Raw genomic sequence first — 21815 nt, 5'->3', positions numbered from 1 at the left:
GACAATGTGATTTGGTAGTTTTGTTACAATTGTGGAGGTTTTGGATAAAATATGGAATTGGCGAGAATGCTTGAATCCATGAGCATTGCTTGAAATGTTATTGAATTATGTTTGAATGATCTTGAATTAGTAAATGAATATGGAAATGTTGATATTAGCTTGAAATTGTGAAGTTGGAATGGAAGTTGTTGAACTATGTAGAAAGGAAGAATAGTTGCGTTATAATATATTCTGTGATGATTATTGATGCTCTTGGTATTGTGGTGTTGTTGTTGTTGATATTTTTGGCCGAGAAAATTCTCGGGGATGTTGAATTTATAGGGGAGGTGCTGCCGAAATTTCGGTAGACAAATATGAATTTAAGTTGAATTCTTAGAAGCTATAACTCACAATTGGTAAATGTGACTAAATTGTAGATTTTGGAGACGTATAGGAGGCGGAAAAGGTATGTAAAGCTATCCCTTTCCTTCTCTTGGCATGTCCTAGGTGTCCTAGGTTTGAGTTTGAACCTTGGGGATCATCCTATTCATAGAAATCCGAGTTTACTTTTAGCACTATTCCATTCAGTGAAATTGAATTAGAAACTTATGCTTTGTTGAAAAGAAATGTTCAAACATTCGTAACTTTCGTAAACATGATCGAATCACCCCTAAGCTTCCATGGTTGATTCCATAAGGTCAAATGTCTGTAATAATTTGTACGCCGCCTCGACTTGGACCGAGGTGGGCCCACTAGCCCCGAGTCTCCTTCGTTGCCCTAATTGACTTAACTTTGTACGATATCGGAAAGAGACTTTTACTTATGACTCTAGCTATTAAAGGATAATGTTTTGATTACTCCATGATATTCTGATTTACATTTTGAACCATGAATACGATTTCAGAAGTACTTTTGTGAGATAAACTCCGTGTGGATCAGTTGTCCGGACTAGTTTTCCTAACGGGTTGTCATATGATTATATCCAGTTTCATAAATGTTTTGATATGTAAATTGCATTAGTTTCCGCACTACTCTGCTCGTGCCCATTATTATGATATCGTTCGCCGGTTCCTGGGCCGGTTTTATGATCGTGCCCACTATGATATATTCGGCAGTATGCTGTGTTACGGTTCCCGAGACCTCGCCATAGGGCTGGGTTCCGTTTATGGAGTTATGCTGTGATATGACTTATGATATGATGTGTGTGATGATATGTTATGTTCGGGGTTGTACGGAGATTTGAAACTTTCCGGAGTATGCTGTGTTGTGGCGCCAGCGTCGGAGTGGCGACCACGTTCCTGAGCCTTATGCATGATTTCTATTATTTGCATTATGTACATATGATTTCCGTACCGGTTTGATATACTGATTCGGTATTCTCTTTCTATACCTTTACTACAGTTATGGTTTGGATTTCTGTACTCTATGCTTTACATACTCAGTACATCTTTCGTACTGACCCCCTTTCTTCGGGGGCTGCGTTTCATGCCCGCAGGTGCTGAGGTTCGTGACCCGCCAGTGTAGGCCATACTTTCTGCTATTACAGAGCGCTCCTCTTGATCCGGAGCCTACATCTTGGTACATATCTTTTGTCATGTATCTGTTTCTGTATATATATTTGGACTATTTGGGGTACGGCGGGGCCCTGTCCTGCCATATGTTTCCGTTTTGGTTTGTAGAGGCCTGTAGTCATATATGTGGGTCGAGGGTCCTACGTGTGTTTTTTCTGTTTATGATTTGTGTCTTAATGCGGTCCTACCTATTATGGCGGCCATGGTGGCCCATATGTTTGTATATATGCATATGTTCGGCGATGTGTATTCTGCCGCCTCTTTTGGCTTTGATATGATATCTTTGCACGCGCGACCGCTTAAGATAATATTTGACTTCAAATCTGTTTAAAATAATTGACACGAGATCTGAGTTAAATTAGAATATGACGAGTTAGCATGTGAGTTTGTTTTGGGTGAGTCGCGGCCCCGGAGCCGGGTCGTGACAGGTTTGATTCATAACGATATTCAAAAGTACCTAATATAGTGGTTACTTGATTTTCCAAAAATGGCTTATGAAATGCTTTTAGAAGGGTCTGTACTTCAAAAGCTCGTAACTTTCTTATATTAATTCCGATTGACCCGATACTTGTTTCTGAGCTTTCAGATGTCGGTATATATATTTGTTCATCGAGTCTTGGAATTTATTTATTTATATGCATGTGGTTTCTCACTACTCCGCTCGTGCACACTACTATGATATAGTTCGCCGAGTCCCGGGCCGGTTTTGTTGTCGTGCGCACTATGTTATATTCGGCAGTATGATGTGTTACGGTTCGCCGAGCCACTTACTAAAGGGCCGGGTACCGCCTATATATGGTGTTATGATGTGTTATGGCGTATGATATGTTATGATGTTATGATGTGTGTCGGGGCTGTACGGAGATTTGAAACCTTCTGGAGTATGATGTGTTGTGGCGCCAGCGTCGGAGTGGCGACCACGTTCTTGAGCCATATGCATGATTTTTATTTGCATTACTTATGTTTTCAGAACAGGCTTTGATATACTGATTCTGTAGTCATTTTTCATACCCCTTATTTCAGTTATGGTTTGGATTACTGTATTCCATGCTTTACATACTCAGTACATATTTCGTACTGACCCCCTTTCTTCGGGGGCTGCGTTTCATGCCCGCAGGTACAGACGTTCGTCCTGGTGACCCGCCAATGTAGGATACATATTCTGCTACCTTGGAGTGCTCCCTTTGATCCGGAGCCCACATTTTTGGTACATATCTTTTGTTGTACATGTTTTTGTATATATGTATGACTATTTGGGGGTACGGCGGGGCCCTGTCCCGTCATATATTTCTGTTGTGGTTTGTAGAGGCCTGTAGACATATATGTGGGTCATGGGTCATTATTGTTCGTTTATGTCTGTGATCGGTGTCTTAAGCGGTCCGTGTGCTGTGATGGCCAAAACGGCCCATATGTGTGTGTCTGGACGTATATATTTGGGCGATGTGTTTTCCGCCAGCCTCGTCGGCTTCTGCACGCTATTTTTCTATATATGACCGCTTAAGACGACATCTGATTTAAGTATCTGTATAACTTAATGTATGTTGAATACGGATAAGTCTTTGATATATCGGATTGGTAAGTGAGTGTGTATAGGTGTCCAGCTAGGGCACCAGTCACGGCCCACGGGGTTGGGTCATGACATCGGCTCATATCTTGTATATCATTTTGATAGCCTCGTCGGCTTGTGTATATGGATATGGGCATTGTTAATGATGATGATATAAATGTGTTGTTGCCCAACGAGATTAGCACTATTGATGCATATAAATTATGAGTAAGCCATGTGGCTTACCTAGATGTGAATATGAGAGTACGATAAGAGGTACCCGGGTGGGTTAGCACCGGGTACTCGTCATGGCCCTCTGGTTGGGTCGTGACAGGGGAGGCCCTGTCCCGACCTTATTATGTCATGTACTTTGATAGAGGCTTGTAGACAATTGTTGTATAGTTAGACGTTGTATGGCCCCCTCTGCCTTTATTTTGTTGTATAGGTGTCCATGATGGCCTTGTCAACTTGTACAATTTTGTCCAGCATGGCTATATACGTATGTCTTTTGGGCTTGCTCCTTTTCAGTATAGTTCTTTTATGATCTAACAGGTTGCCATCTAATGACCCTCATGGTCCACCCTTGTTTATGATTATGATATGAAAGCATAATTAGCGGTGCTCGGCAAGTAGGGCCCGGGTGCTCGTCATGGCCCTCCGGTTTGGGTCGTGACAGAGGATTTCGATACTTGTTAGGTGACTAGCACTTATATCGGGTACCGGTGCCAGATAAAGGTATTTGCGTAATTTTGATTGTATAGTCCAGTCTGAATGCCATGCTTTGGGCACTAGCTGGTAACATAGATTGATTTGTGTTTATGATTGGGATATGAGGTCTCTTATTTACTACTTCTATGCTTATTATCGTCTCATTGTGATTATGTGTTCTCATCACTCCTAAATACTCGTTTAAAAGTGGAAAAGAGCTAAAGATTGATTTTTTATTACTTAGCTGGATTGCTTATTATGTTGCATGTCATATTCATGCTTATTATAGTATCTCATTTGCATTTGAGGATACTTGCCAAAGGTCCGATGGGAAATGATTTCGGACGGAGTGACAATGGTATTTTGCGCCAGTTTGGCTATTGACAAGTAATGTGGGCCTCAAGGTCTATTGTGATTTAGAGCCTACGAGGCTGAGTGTTGTGATTGGAAGCCTAAAAAGACTGAGACTCGATGTGATCTGGGAGATCTAAGAATGCCGAGTTGGTATATAGACCTCGCGAGTCCCCCATGGGTCACGATTCATAGAATTTGAATGTGTGTTTACTGGGTGATGGAAAGGCTTTGCATTGCATAGCATTTGCATATCATTTCATATTCTTGATTTCCTTGCGTGTATGTCTTATTTGATTTGTGGTTTTGAGTTGTTTTAAATGCCCTTTGATGTTTGACAGACTTGATGATTTAGAAGCTTCACTTAGGCTCATAACCCAAGATTATTGTGATTTATTATTACTGTGGACTAATAGCAGTTAAGTGTAAAAGTAGTAATCGCAGGTTAACCCTCGTCTCTGTTTTCGTTAGGATCGGTCGACGATGATGTTGAGTACCTGTTGTTCTTTGTACTCAAGCTACACTTGCTGCACTCTTTTTGGTGTGGAGATTCTATGCCTAGTACCAGCCATCCACGAGACTACTCGACTGCTCGTTGAGGAGGCTGTTTCGGACAGTTCAGGTGAGCTACATGCCGATCCGTAGCACCAGATCTTCTCCATCTATCTTTATCCCTGTTCTTTCATTTCAGACAGTATTGATTACTATTTTAGACTTGTATTCTTATTTTAGCAGTTCTTATACTAGTGACACCAGATTCGGGGATCGTTGTATCTTTAATTCTATATTGTTATGATTATAAGGCCTAAAAGACGTAAAAGTTGACTTGTATGTTTATTCCGCATTATTTCTTACCTTATTTACTTTAAATTGGGTTGCGGATGGCTTACTGTTCCGGGGGAGTTAGCGCCTTCACGGCTCCATAAATTGGGTCGTGACAAATAGTTAGCTCTAAACAACTACCCATATATATAGTACTTTGACAACAACCGGGAAATCAAGAAAAAAACAAATAAGATCTCTTTGCTTCAGGAGTAACATAGATGAAATTTTGGACAACATCTGTTCAAATGTGCTTTTACAAACCGACTCTTGATCACAGATTGGCAAAGACTATATAGAATATCCCACCAAGGAAAGGTATAACTACATTTGTTGCAGAGACGAAGGAACCAACGAAATCTTGAGGAGTAGAGGGAAAACAGAAAAGCATTAGGTATGTAAGGGGTTGAGTGTGAGGATAAACCATTTATATTTGCTGTATTCATACGTAGTAAGGCAATACTCAAACTTACAAAGTAGAAAAACAAGTCAGTCTAAGCTGCCTCGGAAGATAGGAGCTCGAGTTCAGCCCACCAGAGTGGAGAAAGCCTTGGAACTGCCGCATCAGGCGATATATCAATTGCTTCCCTTAATTTTGCAATGGCTTCACTTATCGTTGGTCTTTTCCTTATATTTTCTTGAAGGCATTCTTCAATTACCTCACAGATAACCATAAGCTCATTATTTTTGAAGGACTTCAGTGTTGGATCAACCAAGAAGCTCACATTCATCTTATCTTTAAGGTATTGCGCCGCCTAAATAAAAACAATAGTTATCAATGCTTTTGCACTGGTAAAAGTCTGAAAGAAAAGAATTTCACACAAGAAAGTGCAGACTAGGGATCGAACATATCATAACGATCAAGAATAAGAAAAGAAGGGAAGCATAATTCGATGGAGATTTACCCAGTTTAGAAGAGATCCTTGTTCTTCTGAATAAGGTGACTTTCCAGAAATTATTTCTAGTAACAGAATTCCAAAACTATAGATATTTGTTTCACGATCGGCAAGTGCCAGCAGCTCAGAATTTTCTAAATCATCCCTCGAGGACTTTGACTTGGCTATTAGTTCTGACCAGAAACCAATCTCTGTAATCTGTGAAAAGATAAAAATTCTACTTCAATATGAAATACAAAAGAAAAAGGTTTCTCAATTCAATATGATGCATAAATTTATGGTAACAATCTTCTGTAGATGTACACATTAGGGAAAGTACTAAAACTGTATATATTCATGAAGACGGGGCAGACCTTAGCAGCATAATCGTCAGTCAAAAATATGGCATTTGAGTTCAAGCTGGAATGGGGCACTGGAGGATTGAGATCATGCATGTACTGAAGACAATACGCTGTCCCCATTATAGCTCTCATCCTTGCAGACCAGTCAAGAGGATCGGTTTCTTTAACTGAAACAATGAAACTTATATTTCACGTCATTCTGAACTAAATCAAGCCACACCATCATGAATAATTTGGACAGCAAAGAATTTTACCATGCAGATGCTCAGAAAGAGTTCCATTTGGAGCATACTCAAAGACCATCATCCTAGTGAAAGGTTCATCCTCCTCACAGTACCCGATAAGATTAACAAAATTTTTGTGGTTCACTCTCGAAAGGGTATCAATCTGTTCAGTAGCACAACCACAAAATATCATATGAGTTTCACAACTGAAAAGGATGAACAGAAAATAGCAATGTCAATCACTATGGGAAGTGTAAGACTCTGAGATATTATATTTTTGATGTAAATGGAAACAAAAACCTTCTTCCTGAAGGCCATTTCTGCACTCTCAGACCAATCTTCCAGAGAAGTTAGAGTAGTCGAGGCAACAGCAATCTCTACTCCACTGGATAGAGTTCCCTTGTAGATTATATATGCATCCTGACTACTAATTATATTGCTAAAATCCTCACATGCTGTTTCAAGCTCAGACCTGTTAAGCTTTGGGACCCCTGCAATGTATTCACACACAGTACGAATGCACAATTACCATCATTAACTATCAGAATGTGTACAGAACATTAACAGTAATTCTGGTCACAAAGTTTTAATTGAAGTACCTGTGACAAATGCTTTTTGCAGCTGTCCACTCAACCCAGTCTTCCAAGGTCCTATAGTTGTTGCAGCTCTGCTTCTGCAAACTAAGAAAACAGATGCAGCAACAACGAGCAGAAATACCCCAAAACCAGAAACTATATAGTTCCATATATTTCCAGATTTTGGGGGAGGTGGAGCTTGTCTGTCAGTTGGCTGTTTAACAGCAGTATTTGACTGTCCCTTTGGATTTGGAGACTCAGGCTGCTGACGCGAGGAGGGTAAGGGTGAAGGAGGAGTTCCTTGGGTATTTGGCACAGCATGAAATGAGCCACTACTTCTGCTGCTTGGCACTGAAACAACAGGACCCATAGGGTTCCCACCATTGGCAGGAACAGCAGCAAGGTTGCTGGATTGTTCAACTAACTTACGGCGTGCCTGGTTCTGTATAGTATGGATGATGTGAGGCCTCGATGAACCTGCTAAAAAGAAGAGTGAAAACAATCTTTTTTCCAAAGTTCCTGCTAAAGACGTGGAGTAAAACTTTTTCACTCACTTTGTAGGTTGTCAGAGGAATACTCTATTTGATTATCCAATGAGCCACTTCCAAGTTGTCTGCAGAACCTTTATTGAAACAAACATGCTTCTAGCGTGACAAAACTTAAACAGAAACACACTGTGATTAAAAACCATTTAGTTACTTACAGTGTGAGATAACGCATAAGTGTCCCTTTAAGTGGTCTGCTAAATGAATTTAATGGTCTCAGATTGCCATGCCAGATGCTGCCAGAAACAGACATCAAATTATTTGAGAGAAGTCAAGTGCTACTGAAAGTAACCATGCTATTAGTTTTGATAGTCAGTATTACAGAGGCGGAGCCGAGATTTGACTACGAGTCTACAACCTCAAGCTAATATACAATAATAACAAGAGTAAGGAACGAGTAACAATATTTAATATATACTTAAAAATTAACGAACACTTAAACACAATATATAAATATAATAATATCATTAAAATTACACTCGACAACTTATCTTATTTTGAGAACGATCAATGATTGCATTATTAAGTACACTTTCAAACACTTCATCCTTTATATAACAAACTACACTAAAATAATCTAAAGTCATTACAGAAATACACAATAATAGTAGATACATTATTTTTTATTTTTTTTGCTTTCCATCATTTTTTCCCTAATTGATATGAATTTTAAGAGTCAGAGGAATTATTTGTATACTATATGATATTTCTTTTTAATATATACTACAATTTTCTTAAACAAAATTGTTAGCATGTTTTAATAAAAAGTATTAATATATGAGGCGGATAGTGCTTTTGTTGTGTAATATTCATTTTTATTAATCAAAAGTGTTTTGCAAATTAATAATTCAAGTAAGACCTAACTACGATATGTTAGACTTAATCTTTTTTTTGTGTTCTTTTTGTTGTCGCTAATATACGTAGAAGGTTACCAAATGATGCTTATTATTTGTCCGTGAAATTTATGAAATCATATATAAAAAATATTAAATTCTATAAAAATTAGGAAGGAAAATGAATAAAATATATGGTCCCGTTCTCCAACTAATATACATACAATAGTGAGAAAAAGTTAAAAGGTGGGTCTAGAATTTTGGGAGAAACACAACCATATAATTATACAAATATAAAAAGTCAAAATGAAAGATTCAATTTTGGAATAAGTTTAAAAATCAAGTAACATTTACTTCAAATTAAAAAGACAAAAACGGTAAAGAGATAACAAAAAAAAAAAAAAAAGGAATAGCAAACATAATTTCTTTAAAGAAAAAAGTGATAACTCTAGCCGAGAAGCCAGAGTCAACCGCTTGCCACTGAACTAAGAGAACTATAGTTACTAGATTCGGCTTTGCATATTTATATACTAGTACTGTAGCTTCTCCCTTGAGTATTCTCTGAACGAGTTAAAGCTAAAACTAAAGTCACTGAACAGATAAGAGTATCTCAATCCAGAATTTCAAATAAGTTAGGATAATTTTCATGCTTATGGTGCTCTCTTGATATGCCAGGATCAATCCTAAGTATCTCCAATTTATTGCATCCCTCATCCTCAACCCCAGCCTTTGATGGGTGTAATGACCGGCAAATCACCTCCTTGTGCGTTAGAAACCTTTTCATTTGAGTTGTTGTAAGGTCAAGTAGATGTCAAATTAGACAGTGAATGTCAAGCATCAGACTCCTGAGTTCACTTCCAAACACGGGTTATGAAGCAAAAGAAAGCTCCATTCCATTGCGCTTGACGATCACTTAGCCTATTTGTTGCTTGGACTTAACCAGTATCCCTATTTTATTGAAGCCCCATTTCTACGTAAGTCTAATGCAATGCAGCTTGCTGCTTGCAGCACAAGTCATTGCATAACTAATTCCTAGCAGCACCATATCAGCTCCCATGCTCTATGTATTACCAAATGGCCCTTGGTATCATTAATAATTAACACTATCAACTACTTGAGTCTTAAAAAATGTCGTTTGCTGCTTACAGAGATCTGACTTCTTCAATATAGCAGCACAAGTCCTTGCATCACCACATCTATGAAATCACCCAGCTCCCAGGCTTTATTTGCAAGACATAAACCACAATATCCCTTGTTATCATTAATACTCAACATTATCAACTCCCCACCCCCTCACTCCCACCCAGAAAATCTTATTGCTGGTATGACAATACTCTGAAAGAATACAAATTTCATGCATTTCAGACATCTTTATATGTTGATATTTGGTTACATTATGTAGCAAGCATCATAACATTAGTATAAAAGGTCCAATGAAACCAAAAGAACCTTACCAGCGTGCAAATTTTCTATTTACACAGCATGTTCCAGCAACAGCGGGGATGAGTGTTTCGTCAAATTGCAATTCAGAGAGCAAATGAAGCTTCCCAATTTCAAAAGGAATGCTTCCTTCCAAGTTGTTGTTACGAATCAACCTGGGAAAAAGTATTAGACACAGCTCAAGAGCATCTTTCTAATGGTTCTGCCGCATGCATAATCGCATATATTATACTTATATAGGCAACATGTATCTTTACATGCACAAAAAACAAATTATGAACTCACAAGCTTCTTAGTGAATGCAGGTCTCCTATTTCTGCTGGAATTCTACCACTCAAATTATTATCTGTCAAGTCAAGCACTTCCAACCTTCGAAGTTGTCCAAATTCTTTTGGAATGGCACCAAAAAAATTGTTTTTTGACAGCACACTGCGAGGCAATCAAAGAGCAAAAAGAGAAATTATTACGATTTAAAAGGAAGTCATTCACAGCACACAGGAAGATACAATATGCAAGATGATGAAAACTATGATTACTAGATATGCAAACTAATTCTCCTTAGTCCCTTCCATCCAATTTATTAAATCTACTACTTTCTGCCCCTCCAATTTACCAACCATTTTGCCAAATGATATGTTTCCATCTCAAAAAATTTGGATTAAGATAATGCAATATTGCTTTATAAGTTAAAATTATTTTGTTCCAAATAGAATATTCTCAATCAACTATTAAATTTGTAAGATATGACACAATTAAAAATACTCAGATAGCCTATTCATATATATTCCTATAATGTCCACATTATTCTTACTAGTTTATTAAAATTGTGTCAAAGTGTATGGATCAAAAGCCTAGTGGTTTTACTAAGTAGCTATGGTTTCCACAACACCAATAGCACACAATTCATTTGAAAATATGTGGTGGTCATATTAAGCATATTGGATTCAGATCTGGGTCGACAACAGTTGTATAAGGTTATGAAATGGCTATGGTGAGACTCAGTCAATAACTCATTAGGCAGTTCTCTTTATTGACATTATTATTTTCAAACAAACTACCATACTTTCAGTAACTCTAAAACATTAATCCTTTCTTATTTCTTCACCAGTAAGTATGCAGACAATAAAGATTACATCGTCTCAAATTGTCCTGTTAAACTGAAGTAAAATATGTTTATGGAAATAAAAGTGGAAAATTTGGCTTTATTGCTACATAAGAGTAGAGATAAAGTAATCTTTAAGATGCTGTAGATTAAAAATCGGACAACTCCTGCTTAAGATGAACTTGGAGAATATATATATATATATGGTTTAACATTCATAGAAGAACTGCTTCTTCCATATAGAACCAGCTCAAATGGTAAGGAACTGAAAGAGGCTTTGATGGATAAAATGATCTCAGGACAATTATCTCCTTCAAAAGATCAAATCCAAACATAATGGAGGGCTATGTCAAAACATACAATTATGAACCCCGACACACTTAAGAATCTTTGGGGAATTCTTTGGTGAGTTTAGAGAACCATTACATTTGTGTTCAGACTCACGCTCAACCCAACCTACAACAACCAATAGGAAGGATTACAAAATAGAAGTTGCAGCAAAGAGGGTTTTGGCACCACCAGGGATAGCCAACCTAGTGATGTGACAAACAACATCAATATGGGAGGTCATGAGTGCTTCTATCAAACGTGTTACTGTGATCTAACCAGCTTTGCAAACAGATATTATACACACACAACGGAATGTGTGTTAACCAAAAATAGGAAGTAAAGCACTTCAAAACTTTTATCACCAAAATATAAGCCATAGTCAATCAAGATATAAAATATTATGTTGACAATGTAAGACACTAGGTACAGCTTCTCAAATAAACACTTGAACCATGAACCTAAGGGACACACCATACCTATATCTTCTATAGAAGCAACCATCTTGCACAAGTGTGGCAGAAGTAAACAAAAGTCTATTGACATTTCAACCACTTTTTCCAGTTAGCTGTGTTCAAATGCCCATTTAACACTTTATGAGCCGGAAAACCAAAAAGCACTTTGTTATAGGTAAAAGCTTACATTGATCTTAAGTGAGTCAGGTTTCCAAGCTCTGGTGCCAATGTGCCTTCAAAAGAATGTCCATGGAGATCCCTAAACAGAGAAGAAAAAACAAATATTTAAGATATCACAAAAGTCAAACCATACCTTTTGGACATTTGTGTGTCATTAATATAAATCTGACATACTTGTTCTTATATAAAAGAAAAAAAGTATTAAAATTGTAAAGTTTTATCAAACAAAAGTCCCTTGATTTTATGTAACAAGGGACTTACAACATTTGCACTTTCCCCCCGAGACACTGTACACCAGACCACATGCATGGGTCACAATGATCAGGATTCCAGTTTGCAAGAACTCCATATGGATCAGAGTCCACTTTTGATCGTAATCCCACCAATGCCAATCCTTGTTTTGCAAATCAATAATAGTCAGTGAAGTAGATAAACCCAATATTCAAGATACTAGAAATAGAGCAAGACATAAACACTAAAACCAGTAGGACAGTCCAAGCAAATTAGAATTACCTTCAGAATTGAGTGAGCTACATCCGTGAACATCATAAAGAATAATCAAAAGCGCAAGATATGATAACTTGAATCCATATGTCTTCCATCTACCACCCATTGCTAGAAGAACCATGCGTAGCAGTGGTTGAGGCAGTAATAATATCTGCCACCAGCCAGGACTCTATACAAATTGCCACACAAAATCGCCAGTTTTCTTATATGCAATGACTTTCCGAGCGATGAAGATCACTCGGACAATTATACAAGTAAAAGAAAGAGAAAATTAGCTATTTTCTTATGTACACAAATCTATTCTACAACCTATATAACTAGCATTGAGGAAATCAAAATATCAGCCCGCTTAACACAAATGGCCAAATCAGGGTCTCTCATTTTTTGTGCCTCTAAATTTAGGTTATGACACCTCCGTTTTCATCAACAACTGCACAAACCGGGATTGATGAACTTCCAAGGATCAACTTTAGCTGAAAAAATAGCAATTATTGATTCTTTAAAAGGAGTCGAATTGCACAAAAAACAGGAGTAATTTACAAGCCAAAACCATAAAAAGATGACTAGAGAATAACCATATTCACAACCAATAAAAAATCTTCAAGGTAAAAAAAAAAAGAAGCAAGGGAAACAAAAAGAAAGTGTGAAATGTAAAGATATGTCAAAAATAAAATTACCAGAAAGTAGGGACAAAAGGGCAGTAAATGAAATCTTTGTTGCTGCTTTTGTTTCAGACGCTGAATACAATTCACAATTCTTCAAGATTGAAGATTGCACCAGAAAATGCAGGTTGCTAATGATGAAACAAAGATGTTAATGATGGATGATTAGAGATTATCTAAGACTCCAAACGTCAGCAAAGAGAAAAAATGACGTAGAATTTTTCAACAAGGAGGAAATATATGGATTGATCAATTAAAATCCAAGAATATTTTTTTTTCTTGACTGCCCTTTTCAGGATGATCTTAGAAAAATAACCTCTCTTCGACCATCTCTCTGAAAGAGGGTTGAGGAAGGAAAAGAAATTGTTTCTCTCGCTAAAAGGTTTTCTGTTAAACACCACAGCCACCACCCCAGCCAACAAGCTCTGTTATTATTATTTTTTTCAATTTTCCCACTTTTTTCTGGGGAAATTTTCCGTGGACGGACTTATTTCTCTTACAATATTGTTTGCTGTATGCCTTAATTAGTACGTATTTTTTGTCAAACAAAAAAAATGATATCTTTTCTGGGACCTAGTGAATCGGGTCGAACCGATTAACAGTCGATTGTCGAGCCGGGAACAAAGAGTGGAAATGAGGAACCCAACAACAACAATCCGAAATACTTGGACGCGATTCTATGTACGTTGACTCTGGATCCTACAAGGTGGAAAAAAAAAAAAAAAAAAAAAGAGAGATCTCTGGATCCTACAAATACTCTCTGCCCTTTGCCTGCCAACGTGCATTTCTGCATGCCTCTTCAAGCTCGACTTCTAAGTTGCCAGTTGGCAACAACGCTTGTTAATTCGAAAAGATGTAAAACTAAAATGGTCCTCATTATTGCTCGCTCCATTTCCTTTTTTTAAGCATTTAATTTGATAGACCAAAGAAATTTAGCAATGTAAGGAATTTTTTTTAAATTTATAATTTTAAATGAAATTTGTGAATGACATACAAAAAATATTCTCTGTCTTTGTGATATTAAAATTGTTTACCCTGAATTTTGATAATCAATTAAATTTGTAGGTGAGGTATAGGGTATGTGGTTATATCTTGAACTTATTTGATAGAGAAAAGAAATATATGAATATGCTATAAAGAAGCGACTAATAACCAATGGTTTGTTATAAACTCGTATATCCACTAATATATAAGCGTAATTTGATTTAAGAAGTGTAAGAGATGAACGCTGCAACTAAGGGCCAAAATCAACTACTTGAAAGAGATTTTATATAGTTTTTGCTATTACAAGAGTTCTTGAAAATGTAGAAGCCAACCCCTTTAGAGGAGGACAATGCCCCTTATTTATAGTATAGCCCCATGGGCTTCGTACAACATGAACAATAAAATAATAATGAAAAAGCTCTGAGTTGGGTTAGGTTGGATTATGTTGACCGTACGATCTGACACCCGTACGTTTGGCAGTTGAACATGGCAGGACGTTATCGACGCGTGGCAACCGCGCAACGGACCTCCCGGACCACCGGCCACGATCAAACGGACTAACGGCCTCGACCAGACGGACCAATGGCAACGATCAACCCAGTCATGGGGGAACCGGACCAAACGACGCCCTTCCCTTGCTTCGGTCTAAACATTCCCCCGGTTCAGGACGGGATCCTTCGCGCACGTTCTTGTTCCTTTCTTCCTTCGGTCTTTGGTCTCACCGGTTTAACATATATCCGATTTTTACAGTATACAGATAGTCCCCACACTTCTCGGATCGCAGATTTGTCAGAGTGACGGGGAGTGGATGAATCATGAAACCGGTGACTCCATTTGCCCGTTGTTATCTTTTCATTTTTGGCGGGAACAGTTGCGCCACGTTCGTCTGTCGTCGGCCACGTGTCTTATCCCGGATGGTCCCCTCTGACAACCGCCGCACGCACGTCGTTTCAAGTCATTCCTCATTAATTATGGGGACACGTGGCGCTCCCCGGTTGGCTGGGGAATTGTAACCGTCACAGCCCCATGCCTATATAAGGTCTTTTACCCCTCATTTGAACGTTTTACCTCTTCAACTAAACTCTCTGCCTCAAGTTTTTTGCCTCTTTACACATTCCTTAAACTTTACTCATAATCATCTAAAAAACTCACATTTCTTGTTGATCTGCTGCTTGCACTACGTTAAAGGAAACGACACTGCCAACTTCCCCACTCGTCGTTCTTGTTTGAGTGTTGCTGCTTCTTATTCTGCCATTTCTTGAACCGTTTGTTTCCTTACTCTTTTTTAACTTCCTTTCCGAATCCACTCAACTTCTTCTGTTCATACTTTCAAATGTCTGAGACCACTTCCCACGATATTCCTTCGGTTTCACCTCAAGGAACCGAGCCTGCGTCTCCAGCTAAAGCAAAGAGCACCTTCGAGCCCACTGCCTCGGACATTATACCGGCCAAACCTAACTTCAACAAAGATCTTGAGGTCGAAAAACCCTCTTCGGTATCCGATAGGGGGTATGATGTGAGGCGATATCCCTCGAGGGGCATCGGTACCCCCAACTATCATGTTGATTATATACTGGGGTTCTATTGGCTCGACCCTTCGATGAGCCTCCCTTTCCTTATAGGAACTTTTGGCTCGTTCACTTAGTAGTTCTCGGAGATGACCATTCTTCAGTAACCGAGCTACCTCCTCTCTCAGCTGGCGAAAATTCTCGGTTCTGTGACCATGGGTTCCGTGGTATTCACACACCATCCTCGGGTCCTGTTATCCCGGATCCGACCTTAGAGGTCTTGGCCATCTTACATCCGGGACACGACCAATGGCCGAGATGAGGGCCGAGGTACTGACGTTGAAGTTGTACTCCGATATCTTTGGTAAGTCCCTGTTGCCGACAGATCTTCCGGCATCGCTCCTGAATGAGAGACCCCGACTGCTCGATGGGCGCTCGACCCGTTTATTACCCCGCCCGGAGAAACGGCTTGGGCTAACCCTTGATTTCTCTGACCTAAAGCTTGGCTTCTCCAAATGGGAGTATGGCCGATACTTTTCCCTCGACGATTCGACCTTCATTTCGTAACCCTTCCTTGGTCTCTCAAAACTTTTGTTCACATTTATTGGCCCCGGGGGAAGCTCGAATTGATCATCCTCCACCCGAATCTTCGACTCGTATCGGTTATGGATATCAACCCATGTCACAGGCTCGTACTCTAGCAAACTTTCCTTTAATTTGAACGAAGCTATTGAGCTCTGAACATTGAGCCCCTTTGTGAAAGCTTGTGCAGCCCATTCTTCTGGAACCGGGGGGAGTTCCATCCGTTCCCTTTGGAATCGGTTGACGAATTCACGCAGTAACTCGTCATCTCTTTGGGTTATACGGAAAATGTCGGCCTTACGGGCCTGCACCTTTTTGGCACCAGCGTGAACTTTGATGAAGGCATCGACGATCATTTCAAAAGAGGTGATCCAATGTCCGGGTAGATGGTCGTACCATGTCAGTGCTCCTTTTGACAAAGTTTCCCCGAAATTTTTCAGCAATACCGATTCAATTTCGTCCTCCTCCATATCGTTGCCTTTTATGGCGCATGTGTCTGAGGTCACGTGTTCGTGTGGGTCCGTTGTACCGTCATATTTCTGGATATCCGGCATTTTAAACCTCTTCGGGATTAATTTCGGGGCTGCGCTCGGAGGAAAAGACCTTTGGATGTACCTCTTCGAATCCGGCCCCTTCAACAAAGGTGGAGCCCCCGGGATTTAATCCACCCGAGAGTTGTATGTTTCGACCCTCTTTTCGGTCGAGTCTACCCGCTTTGCCAAAGTTTCGAGCATTTTTAGAACCTCGGTGGAGGAGCCAGCTCCGAATCCATTGCTCTCAATAACGCGTTCCTCATCCCTTCTGGGTTCAGCAACACCACTCGTCTTCTCCGAGGTCGTTGTATCCCCTCGGGTTTGCAACTGGGCAATTGCGATACCTTGCTCGGCATTCGCTGCTCTCTGTTCCTGCAACATTTCAAAGATTAAACGTAAGTCAATATTGTCATTAGGTGTACCCGGTTCTTTCCGGCCCTGTGCCCTGGACAAAGTAACAGAATTGTGGGTATTTAGAGGATCAGTGGCCGGTAAGGTGGCATTCTCCTGGTCCACGGTGTTTTGACGGTTGAGGCCCTCCCTCGAATTAACGGGGTTAGGGTCAGCAGGGTTTGGCAATTCTCGTGGCCCGCTGCCTTCGTTTTCGGCCACGATCTCGTTGTTGTTGACGTGACCAGATTGCCCACTGTCAGCCATTTAGTCCGTTTTTTCAAAGATGAACAGAAGGTGTTTTTTATTTAGATGGGTAAGGTAGAGATCAAGATAAAAGACCACTATTATCCTAGCCCCACGGTGGGCGCCAAACTGTTTACCCCGGATTTGGATAATCAATTAAATTTGTATGTGAGGTATAGGGTATGTGGTTATATCTTGAACTTATTTGATGGAGAAAATAAATATATGAATATGCTATAAAGAAGCGACTAATAACCAATGGTTTGTTATAAACTCGTATATCCACTAATATATAAGCGTAATTTTATTTAAGAAGTGTAAGAGATGAACGCTGCAACTGAGGACCAAAATCAGCTATTTGGAAGAGATTTTATATAGTTTTTGCTATTACAAGAGTTCTTGAAAATGTAGAAGCCAACCCCTTTAGAGGAGGACAATGCCCCTTATTTATAGTATAGCCCCATGGGCTTCGTACAATATGAAAAATAAAATAATAATGAAAAAGCTCTGAGTTGGGTTAGGTTGGATTAGGTTGACCGTACGATCTGACACCCGTACGTTTGGTAGTTGAACATGGCAGGACGTTATCGACGCGTGGCAACCGCGCAACAGACCTCCCGGACCACCGGCCACGATCAAACAGACTAACGGCCTCGACCAGACGGACCAATGGCAACGATCAACCCGGTCATGGGGGAACCGGACCAAACGACGCCCTTCCCTTGCTTCGGTCTAAGCATTCCCCCGGTTCAGGACGGGAGCCTTCGCGCACGTTCTTGTTCCGTTCTTCCTTCGGTCTTTGGTCTCACCGGTTTAACATATATCCGATTTTTACCGTATACAAAAATGTAATGTTCTTCTTATAAGGGGGCATTACTGAAGGTAAAACAAAAATGTTAGAATAAAATATACAAAGAAGTATTTTTTGAAACAGATTAAAAATGTGTGACGACCAAAAACTACACCAACAAACCTCTTGTACAGCGAACCATGATACCAAAATTCTTAAATCTCAATTCAAACCAAAATAAAGTCTAAATGAAAGACAAGAATATAATAGATAAACATTGAATATTCAATAAAATGCGGAAGCAAACTATAATTCACAAGGCCGTTAAGGCAAGCCATGAGCTATTAAGAGTGATTTATACAATGACAAAGCATGTATAATAGAGTTTACTATAGAATAAGAAAAGACTCTGGTCTCCGTTGAACAAAACAACAAACTCAGAACTATGTTAGCTATGTGATGCTTATCGACGGAACCTGCTGTTGAGCTCGAATAACTATCTTCACACATGGTGCAAAAGTCTATTATGAGTACTCCAATTCATACTCAGTAAGTATCGTCGACCGTCCCCAACAAAGTAGTGACGACTTTTTATTGTAAATACTCACTTTCAAACTTGTGCAGTTACGCCATGACCCATTTTCCCCCTGTCACAACCCAAACATCAAGATAGCCGTGAGGGCACCTACACAAAGTCGTAGGCGAACCCAAGTCAATTCATAAGTCTTTAACCAACTAGTTGTTATGAAAATAATTATAATATGTGAAAAAGAAATGCTTAAATCCATATTTACTAAATAATATCTAGCTTCATCAAATATAAACAATTAATTTGTTTTCATTTAATGAGTCTTATTGCTTAAAATGGACAGGCGTTCAACAGTCATTAAATTGTTTAATGACCAAAACCGTTTTTTGACATTAAGGCTAATGAAGGACACAATTATTATGATGATAAAACTGTTTGGTCATAGATAGATTGGAACGTTTGTATTGGTTAATATATAAGCATGATTTCAGGGAATGGTTTGAACTAAGAAAGACTTAAGTTATTTTCTTTGGTGGTAGATAGATAATAAAGAAATATTCTTTCTTCTATATTATGTTTTTTTTTTTTTTTTTTTTTTTTTTTTTGTGAAATCTTTGTTAGATTCTGGCTCCTAGTTTTATACTGGAAGAGCTTGTTGAATCCTGGGAAATACACCCACACCGGGTGAAATATCCTTAAGGACGGTGTCTTAATTGATATGCCTCAAGCTATAAAGGATTCCCACAGTGCTCGTGATCAAGTATTTTCCGTAAGATATCCAACAATCTTAAGGATATTTCCACTTTATTCTTATGGAGAATAAAAAGTACGAATGGTACAATATTTACACAGAAACTTATATTTTTAGTAACATAATATCAAGAGTACCAGGTATGTGCAATTGAACTAAATACTTTTCTGAAAACTGCAATAAAATTTCTATGTGTGTTTCAGTGATTATCTTCTCTGAAATTTAATATTGAGTTGTGGGGCAGGTTCTTAGTGTAAAAATTATGAGTTATTTGGGCAGTTGAGTGACTCCTGAGAATGTTTCTGTTAACCATTGAAGGTAATTGATAAGAGAGTGAGAATAGCAAAACTGATTTTGAGGATAGTGCTTTAAGGATGATGCTGTGATGTGTTTAATAGGGAAAGCTCCATCATATAAAGCATGGATAATATTTTTATCACTATATGTGATATGCTTATATGCGTTTCGTTTAAGTTCTAGGTTATTTGATTATTTTCCATCAATAAGTCAAAATGAGATCTTTGTTTTCCTTTATCGAGTAGAGTAAATGAGATACCCGTGAAGAGTTTTCCGGACAACAATATGTGCTATCAATATTTTTTAATGGAAATAATAATTGTTTTGTGTGGGACAAATTGTAACACCCCGTACCTTTAACCTAAGTATTGACCATGATCCTAGACTTAGAAAACCAAATAAAGAATGTGAGAATTTGAAATTTCCTCTTCAGTTGTAAGATGGTGGTTTACGCCTATGAACAGTGACCGTATTTCAGTATACGACCCGTATTTCAAGTCGTAAACTGGTACCAAAGATTTCTGAGCATTCTGGAATTTGACACTTAGAGGTTACATCGTTAAATACAGACCGTATTTCAAAATATGGCCCGTATTTCAAAACGTATTTGGAATACCTTTCCAACTGTTTATTATGGGGGTCAAACGGACATCTGTGCAAAGAGTTATGGCCATTTTACTGAAAAGACGCAGTGCAGTCCATACGGAATACGGACCGTATTTCAAAATACGGCCAGTATTTAACTGAGGTAAAATTTAATTTTCCAGAACAGTATATATTCGTCCATATCAGTTTAAATCATTATTTTTCATTCCTTCAAGCCCTAGAACGACCTCCTACCCTCTTCCATCATCAAGAACACCAAGGTAAGCCTACTCTAATTATTCCAACTCAATTCTAACATATACTCTAATAATCTAAGCAAGAAATCATTGTTCCTAATCTAGGGTTTTCAAGAAAACCCAACTCAAGGTTCAAGAATCAAGATTTAGGAAATCTTCTCCAAAATTCAAGTCTTTAATTCAAGTTTTGGAGCAATTAAGGTATGTAGAACTTCTATCCACATGTGGGAATCTCTACGTTCTTCCCATGCTCCGTTTCTTGATATCAATGAAGTTCAAATTCTAGGGCATCAAACCCAACATATTGGTAGCCCGTATTTATGTATTTATATACATGAATTTTGTATCTATATTCGTTATTGTATTCCTAATCTTCCATTACGGTTATTAGGAACCCTAGCTTAATCCATGAATCATGAATTCTTCCTCATGTGTTCTCATTATGTTTATATGAAACTTTATGATTTTATCTAGCAAGTTACAAGCATGTTTTCAAGTCAATTATATATATATATAATTATGAACTATTGTTATTACTCTTGAATCAAGAATATGTTTGCAAGACTAGGACAAGTTATATTATGAAACCATATTACAATATATTTCATGAAACCATGTTACAAGTTATTTCATGAAATCATGATCACAAGTTATTTACAAGTTATTTCACGAAAATCATGGGCTTCTTAGCCAACTATATCATGTTCATGTTTTTGGGATTTGCTTAGTTAACCGAGAAGGCTCAGATAGCCTGAAACTACGTAGCCATCGTAGGATAAGGGTTGTCAGCAAGGAGGCAACACCTTCATTATGCAGTTTGGATCCTTACATGCTTATTATTACTTAAATCTCATATCCCTAGGAAGGTGTGAGTGTTCTGCTAGTAGGACGCAAGTACCAGATCATGTTGTCGGTTATACTATAGCATTCCCCATGTTACAAGCAGTTTTATATACATGTATTTCCATTGATTTACTGTTTTCAGACTTTACTCACGTTTCATGCTCATGTTCAAGTTACATTCAGTTTCAGTTCATGTCCTATACCTATGTTGTGTCATGTTCTTCGTTTCAGCAGGTTTTACATACTAGTACTATTCACCATGTACTAACGTCCCTTTTGCCCGGGGCCTGCACTTCACGATACAGATATCGGTTTTCAGGAGCATACACCTGCGCAGTAGGATCACCTCAGTTATCAGCTTATTGGTGAGCCCCACTCCTCTTGGGGTTCAACATGGAGTTTGCATTAGTATTCAGTTATGGTAGTCCAGGGCCATGTCCTGGTAGTTTGTATTCA

The 21815-nt window shown here is 38.6% G+C and overlaps 1 protein-coding gene across 4 annotated transcripts; it reads right to left on the bottom strand.

Moving 5' to 3' along the window:
- Positions 1–5152: 5152 nt before the first annotated feature.
- LOC132622993 (protein MALE DISCOVERER 2-like) lies at positions 5153–13986 on the bottom strand. Of its 4 annotated transcripts, none has more exons than XM_060337692.1 (14): positions 13080–13986; positions 12409–12875; positions 12157–12289; positions 11903–11974; positions 10117–10260; positions 9846–9986; positions 7717–7794; positions 7568–7635; positions 7038–7493; positions 6739–6929; positions 6469–6601; positions 6227–6381; positions 5883–6071; positions 5153–5732 (listed from the first exon to the last, which is right to left on the bottom strand). In XM_060337692.1, exons 2-14 carry the CDS (start codon positions 12521–12523, stop codon positions 5472–5474), a joined length of 2136 nt encoding a protein of 711 aa, XP_060193675.1. In that variant the 5' UTR covers positions 12524–12875; positions 13080–13986; the 3' UTR covers positions 5153–5471. The 4 variants fall into 4 exon arrangements, with proteins under 4 accessions (XP_060193675.1, XP_060193677.1, XP_060193678.1 ...); XM_060337694.1 differs by having other exon boundaries at positions 7568–7626; XM_060337695.1 differs by having other exon boundaries at positions 7038–7490; positions 7568–7626.
- Between the last annotated feature and the right edge of the window lie 7829 nt (positions 13987–21815).

Source organism: Lycium barbarum, chromosome 12, assembly GCF_019175385.1.
Source record: "Lycium barbarum isolate Lr01 chromosome 12, ASM1917538v2, whole genome shotgun sequence".
Lineage (NCBI taxonomy): Eukaryota > Viridiplantae > Streptophyta > Magnoliopsida > Solanales > Solanaceae > Lycium > Lycium barbarum.
Note: the sequence above shows the minus strand (reverse complement) of the source record. Positions and strands in the feature narration are given on the sequence as shown.